The following is a 7075-nucleotide window of genomic DNA, read 5'->3' as shown; positions in this document are numbered from 1 at the left end:
TGTGTGTGTGTGTGTGTGTGTGTGTGTGTGTGTGTGTGTGTGTGTGTATGCGCGCGTGTGCATGCGTCATGTGTGTGCCTGGTGCCCACAAAAGCCTGAAGAGGGTGCTGGATCGCCTGAAACTGGAGTTAGAGATGTTTGTAAACCACCATGTGGGTGCTGGGATTGAACTCAGGTCCTCTGGAAGAGCAGCCAAGACTCTTACCCACTGAGCTGTCTCTCCAGCCACCTCTGACGGCTCCTTAACACAAAACCCCAGGCTGTACAGACTGAACATTACCAGCAAAGGTGTCGCATGTTAAGCGCTGTGGTAGTGGGTGTTTACCGTAGCAAGCACAGCTGAGAGGCACACAGCAAATGAGACGCGTGCTCGATGGGGGGAGTGTGAGCTGGCCTTCTCTCCTGGGGCTTGCTCACACTGTCCCCAGACCACATCTTTGTTCTGACATCAGCAATCTAGAGATGCCTCCTCAACAGACAGACCCGTTGTTGGCTTCAGAACAACGGAGACGTGCCGCGGTTGGAAGGACTGACAGGTGATAACGTAGTCACGTCAGTGAGTTCAGCACGGAGTACGTGCTGAAAGAAGTCTTTTCTTTGGTTTTCTTATTTGGTGAGTTGGGGTTTGGGCTTTGGATTGTTAAAGGATTATGCTTAAAATTACTCCCTTTGTGTGCACATCCACCGTGGAGAACGTCAGCTCTCCTCCATCACGCAGCTCCTCGGGTTCTCAGCCACCTGTGCCCTCTGAGCTGTCCTGCCAGGGTGTTGAGAAGGGGCCCTGAGATGTAGTCCCATGTTAGTTTGGAACTGGTGAGCCTCCTGCCTCAGCCAAGTTCTGGGGTTACGTCCTCCACACCCCACATTTTACTGCTCTCCGGAGGCCTAAGTTCAGTTCTCACAGCTGGCAGCTCACAGTCAACTCTAACTCCAGCTCCAAGGGATCTGAAGCCACCTTCTGGCCTCAGCAGGCACCACACTTAGGTGCACATACAAAAATACACACATGATTAAAAGGTAAAATATTTTATAAGTAATTTCAGAGCAGATGTTTAATGCATCCTGTAAAATCACACCGTGTGTGTGTGTGTGTGTGCACCCATTCACACGGATGCTATCTGAATGTTGGTGCCCATTCCTGTATGCTCATGAAGCTGGAAATGCCAATTTTGAGAATTTCTATACTTTTTTTTTTATCTTATTTGTGAGTTTATGTGGAGCTCTGGAGCGTGAGCCCAGAGCCTTGTGCATGTTTTTCACTGAGCTACATCCCCAGGCCTTGCATGATTCAAAAATAAGAACATAGATATAAGTAGATTAACAGATCTCCACTTTTATTTTGAAGCGCCCCACGGCTGTCGGAGGGCCGGGCTATACCACTGTGCTGCCCACACAGGCCCAATTAGCCACACTGAGGCCTCAGCTGTGTGTCCCCAGGCGCTCCCGAAGCGCTCCTGCCTGGATCGCAGCACAGGCCCTGAAGTCAGAGGGACCCAGAGGTGACAGAGCGACGCAGCTCCCCACGATCCCCCATGACATGTTGCCTAGGCAGGGAGCCTCTGAGCACACTCTGGCTGGAGAGGGGAAGGAACAGCCAGAGACCAGAGGAGGAAGGGCAGCGGAAGGAGTGCTGTGGAAGAGGCGGGAATGAGGAGAAGCAGGGGAAATCCTATGTCGTCTCTAGAGTGCTGGGGACAGGTGGTCCTAGGGCCATAGCCCTTCCAGAAAAGGGCTTTGGGCTCAGGGCACACATGTGACCTGAGGAGAGCCTACTTGTCTGGACGTCAGAGCTTGTACTGGTTCACTGAGAATTCTGCTTTGGCTAGTGTGGTGGTACACTCCTTTAATCCCAGCACTTGGGAGGCAGAGTTAGGTGGATCTCTGTGAGTTCGATGCCAGTCTGGTCTACAAAGCGAGATCCACAATAGCCAAAGCTACACAGAGAAACCCTGTCTCAAAAAAACAAACAACAAATAAAAACAAAAAAGAAAGAAACAAAAAAGGAAAGAAAATTTTTCTTTGGACAAGTGTTGCTGGTTTTTTTGTTTAAGTGTGGTCATTGTAACGGGACTCTAATCATCGTTGGAATGAAATCCAATATAAATACCCATGCAAATGGTAAATATACAAGATAAGTAGAATAAATACAAGATGGAGGGTGAGCCAGAGCAGCTCTTCACACTGTGCCCACAGAAAGCTGTGAGCCAAACGCCTATCCCCTCTCTCTGGCTTTAAATGGGCAAGTTTTGGAAAACTTAATTTAACTGTTTTCTATATCTTAGTTATTTAATTCAAATTATTTACTTATTTCTTTTTGCAGTGACGCGAAGGAAGGGCTGACTACAGAGACACAGCCCAGCATTCATTTACTGACTGCCTTTGATTTTGAGGCAGGATCTCACCAAGTTTTCCAGGCTGGCCTTGATAGTGCTGTCTCCCTCCCCTGTCTTCCCTTTCCCCTTCCCCTCCTGTCTTTTCCCTCTCCCTATGCCTCCCTCCCCCCATCTCTCTCTTCAGGCCTTCTGGTCTTCATGCCTCATCCACAGCTCAGATCACGGGCCTGTACCACCAAGCCCAGCCGGGGAAGTGATCTTAAGAGCGTGCTCACCTAGAAATAACACCCGCTCTCTAGTAGTGTCGAGGGCACACCCTGCCCAGCCAGCCACTGGCAATCTCCTGGCCATCCATGGTGGTGGGGAGGGAGTAACAGCTGAGCGAGGAGGCAGGCCTCCCTTCACATGTGTCTGGCCTCAGTTTCCCCACTCCTGAGCGAGCAGCAGCTGTTGCTGGAAATTGGGCCCCTGCAAGGGGAACTGCTTGGCTGCCATCTGGACCTGAGCCCCTGTCTATCTTGCCCACAGGCCTTTGAGGACATCTACCTGGAGGAGCGGAAGACCATCAAGGTGCTGCTGGAGTACGCCGACAAGATGTTCACCTACGTCTTTGTGCTGGAGATGCTCCTTAAGTGGGTGGCCTATGGCTTCAAGAAGTACTTCACCAACGCCTGGTGCTGGCTCGACTTCCTAATTGTGGACGTGAGTGGGCACTCAAGGGGGCCCACATGGTGGGGGCCCACGGCAGGGCAAGGGGTAGAATGACAGGGCCAGGCAGCATCGCTACGTGGAAGAGGGGGTGCTCAGCTGTGCTGCGGGGCAGGTGAGCAGAGGGAAGCCAGGAGTCTGAGGCCAGGCATCAGGGAGGAAGAGACCACTGGAGGTTGAGACAGGAATTTCATGTGAAGAGGAGAATGCATGAACTGTGGCTGAGTGGACCATCAGACCCCGGGGCCTTGTCTGCCCGGGCATGTCCCAGGGTGGCAAGTGCAAAGGGGTGAGCGTCCTCTGAGCCCTCAGTCAGCAGACGGAGTGGGATGCCCCCTCCCGAGCTTCTCCCAGTGTGTATAGGCTGTATGAGCACCCTGCGGGACAGACGGAGCTGGGAGGAGACAATGCTCAGGTGAGGAGGCATCTCTGAGTCTACTTTCAGTGAAGGGAGTAGGGGCTCGGGAGCCCAGGTGTGTGTGTCCCTGAGAAGAGGGGCTCGGGAGCTCAGGTGTGTGTGTGAGATAGGTTCCACAGGAAAGAGTGGGCATCAGGATCTGCAGCCACTTTCCAGAGTGGTTGTTGGTGGTCCTCAGGCTTGGCACTGGAGTCCACATCAGCAGGACTGACTTGTTGGCAGAGAAGGGACTCAGCCCCAGCATTCTAGCCAAGGGCCACCTGAGTCCCCACCTAGGAGGTCAAACCAAGGTGCTTGAGCTTTTGGAGGCCCGGTGGAATGGAGAATTTACAGAGACCGAGGTGCTTGGGCCTCAAGTCTAACCTTTCTTATTACCCCAAGTGGCGGAGGAACACTGACGGTGTGATGGTGGGCTGGAGTGGGTGCTGCCTGGCCCCAGCTCTCTCAGCCCTGAGGTAAAGCCTGCCCTGAGTGCCCTAGCCTGCTATTCCTGATGATTCTTGGGAAGCTGGGCCAGCTGAGGGACACTCAGTCTGGGAAAGGCTACCAACCAACCACCACCCCAGGGAACCCAGTGCTGCAGGGTTTCAACACTGCTTCCCAGCTCAAACAGGAAAAAGCCTGTGGAGAAGCAAGCTGGGGTCAAAGCTGCCATTCCAGGTTACACGGCACTCGCCGTGCTGCCTGAGAGGAGATTCCAGGTCCCAAGTCTTCAGGTGATCCCAGGCCTCAGGTGTTCTCAGCCTCAGATGGTTCCATGTCTTCAGGTGATCCCAGGCCTCAGGTGTTCTCAGCCTCAAATGGTCTTATGTCTTCATGTGGTCCCAGGCCTCAGGTAGTCCCAGGTCTCCAGGTGGCCCCAAGCATCAGGAGGTCCCAGGCCTCAGGCTGTCCCAGCTCTCCAGGTGGTTTCAGGTGTCCAGGTGGTCCCAGGGGTCAGGTGGTCCCAGGACTCCAAGGAGTCCCAGGCCCATGTTCAAGTACTATTGTAAGTCTACAAGTCTCAGTCCACGGAGAGGCACGTGGCAGCACACGATAACTAGAAATACACCAGTCAGGCCTGGCAGGATGGCTCAGTGGGTAAAGGCACTTGCTGCCAAGCTTCCTATAATGCCGGCACTCAGGGTTGCTAGGCCTTCCAGGCCAACCAGGGCTACAGAACAAAACCTCGTCTCAAAAAGGAAGGAGAAAGAGAGAGAGATGGAGAGAGAGAAGCCAGTCTGGTGTTTTGTGTGAGGGTGAACTGCAGAGAAGAACCCAGGGCAGGCCAGGAGTTAGAAGCACAGGAACCAGGCCACAGGGTGGACCGATGGTGCAAGTCACAACTTTCTGTTGTTGTTTGTTTTTGCTTTTCGAGACAGTGTAGCCTTGGCTGTCCTGGACTCACTTTGTAGACCAGGCTGGCCTCAAACTCACAGAGATCCACCTGCCTCTGCCTCGAGTGCTGGGACTACAGATGTGTGCCACCGCACCCATTTTTCCAGTCACAACTTTAAATAATCTGGCTAGAATGGGTCCCCTGAGGGGACTCAGGCAGATCTGAGGGGAGTTAGGGTTAACTCATAGGGTTTTATCAGAACACCCAAGCTCTAAGCCTGGCCTGTTTGAGAAACACCCCCCCCAAGTGGCGATCAGAGCAAACAGGCACATAACATCGACTTTTATTTAGGATGAAAGGTGGAAATAGTAGGGCCTTATGGTGCAGGCCTATAACCCACATATTCAAAAAGCTGAGGCAGGAGGATTGCAAGTTCAAGGCCAGCTGGGGTGAATTAGTGAGACCCTGTTTCAAAATCAAATAGTAAAGGGAAGGCTTGGGATATAGCTCAGAGGTAGAGTTTTGGCCTAGCATGGGTGAGGCCCTGGGTTCAGTCCCCAGCACCATCAAAGGAAAGAAAACGAGAGCTGTCTGAGGGCTCTAAGGGGAAGAAGGCCACACACGCTGGCTTTTGTTCTTAAGGGGCCGCATACCCTGCAGGCAAGGGAGGAGCACAGATGAGCCCTGGGTGCAGGTTAAGGAGGCTGCCAGTGGTGAGCAAGGGAGAGGTTCTGCTCAGCCACATGAACAGGGTAGAACAGGAACGACACACCTTGGCCCATGGGGTTGGTGGCTGTGACAGACACAGCAGCTCTCTGAAGGGCTTGTAGCCAGGACAGTCTTGGCTTGCCCCAGGCCTTCAAGGCTCCGGGAAGCCTTTACCTAGCCAGTAAAGGACAGCCGGACAGCCGGCCTGAGAGCCTAGCACCTGCCCTCCCATCCGTACCCCTTCTCCACAGGTCTCGCTAGTCAGCCTCGTGGCCAACACCTTGGGCTTTGCCGAGATGGGTCCCATCAAGTCCCTGAGGACGCTGCGAGCACTGCGACCCCTGAGGGCCTTGTCACGTTTCGAGGGCATGAGGGTAAGCGAGGCTTCCGCCTCAGAGCTGGTGGAGGAGGGTGGGGACGCACCCCCACTGCCCAGTGTCCTCCGTGAAGCTGGACAGTGTCCTGGCCAACTCTGAGGAGTGAGGTCTCGACTGTCCAGGAAGGTTCTTCCAGCTGTCACTGTCGGGTAGCGAGCAGAACTCCCCCCAGCACAGTCTCAGTGACACCCAGGCCACCGGCACTCTGGCCCCCGCTCTGCCACAAGGACCCGTCTCCCTCTGTGGCGCTCGGGCTGGCTCAAGGCCCCCACGTCCTGGCAGGCACAGGCTGCCTTTCCCATGTCCCTTGTGACAGCGAAGGGCAGTGTAGCAGGAGCCAAGCAAGGTGCCTGTGAAGGAGGCCCGGCTCTCACCTTCAGAAGACAGCTTGCCAAGTGTGTTCGTGGCTTAGCAAATGCCTCTTTGATCCCATGGACATTTGGGGTTACCACATTTTATCAAGAAATGCGAGCATCTAAATATCAGTATCTTTTAAAACTCTGTGTGTGTGTGAGTGTGTGTGTGTGACACTTGTGAGCGTGGAGCCCACCTGCCATGCATGCATTTGGACATTGGAGGACAACTTTCAGGACTTGGTTTCACCCTTCCACCTAGGTTCAGGGGACCAAGCTCCTGTTCTCGGGTTTTTACCAGCTGGACCATCTCCGCAGCCCTATCTCTTTCTTAAAATAATAATTTTAGTTATTGCGCAAAGTAGCAGCTTTCTTCACGACATTTTTATATATGCTTAGTTCCTGTTGGTTCCCCCACCTCCCATCCCCCGGCGCCCAGCCCTTCTTGTCCCATTCGGTCCCCTTCCGTTCCCATCACGGTTGTCTGTTACCCTCAACACACCTCTCCCTTAAAGCTCCTCCCCACCCTCTCCTCATGGGCCCCTTTCCAGGTCTCTGCCCTCAAAGACAGACAGATATAAAGTAGGGATGGATCGACATGAGAGGAACAGAGAGTGTCTGTCTACCTGAGCCTTGGTGGCCTCACTTCATATTTTCCAGTTCCATCCGTTTTCATGAGATGAATTTTAAAGCCCTCCAGAAAAACAGCCATGAGGGCTGGAGGCGTGGGTCTCTAGCCTAGGGTTTGCCTCAGTGTGTAAACCCTGCCCCCATCACTGGAAAGGAATTAGCTATGATAGCAAGAAAGAAGACGTGTGTGTGTGTGTGTGTGTGTGTGTGTGTGTGTGTGTGTGTGTGTG

The 7075-nt window shown here is 53.5% G+C and overlaps 1 protein-coding gene across 8 annotated transcripts in view; it reads left to right on the top strand.

Moving 5' to 3' along the window:
- The window catches only part of Scn5a (sodium voltage-gated channel alpha subunit 5), a 72602-nt gene that overhangs the window by 54651 nt on the left and 10876 nt on the right, over positions 1-7075 (top strand). For all 8 annotated transcript variants that reach the window (XM_055601611.1, XM_055601612.1, XM_055601617.1 and 5 more), the window contains 2 exons: positions 2862-3035; positions 5737-5859. In XM_055601611.1, the coding sequence (XP_055457586.1) occupies positions 2862-3035; positions 5737-5859 (297 nt within the window). The remainder of the gene's footprint in view (positions 1-2861; positions 3036-5736; positions 5860-7075) is intronic.

Source organism: Psammomys obesus, unplaced genomic scaffold, assembly GCF_907164565.1.
Source record: "Psammomys obesus unplaced genomic scaffold, mPsaObe1.curated_primary_1811, whole genome shotgun sequence".
NCBI classification, from domain to species: domain Eukaryota; kingdom Metazoa; phylum Chordata; class Mammalia; order Rodentia; family Muridae; genus Psammomys; species Psammomys obesus.
This window is presented reverse-complemented; position numbering and strand designations above follow the sequence as displayed.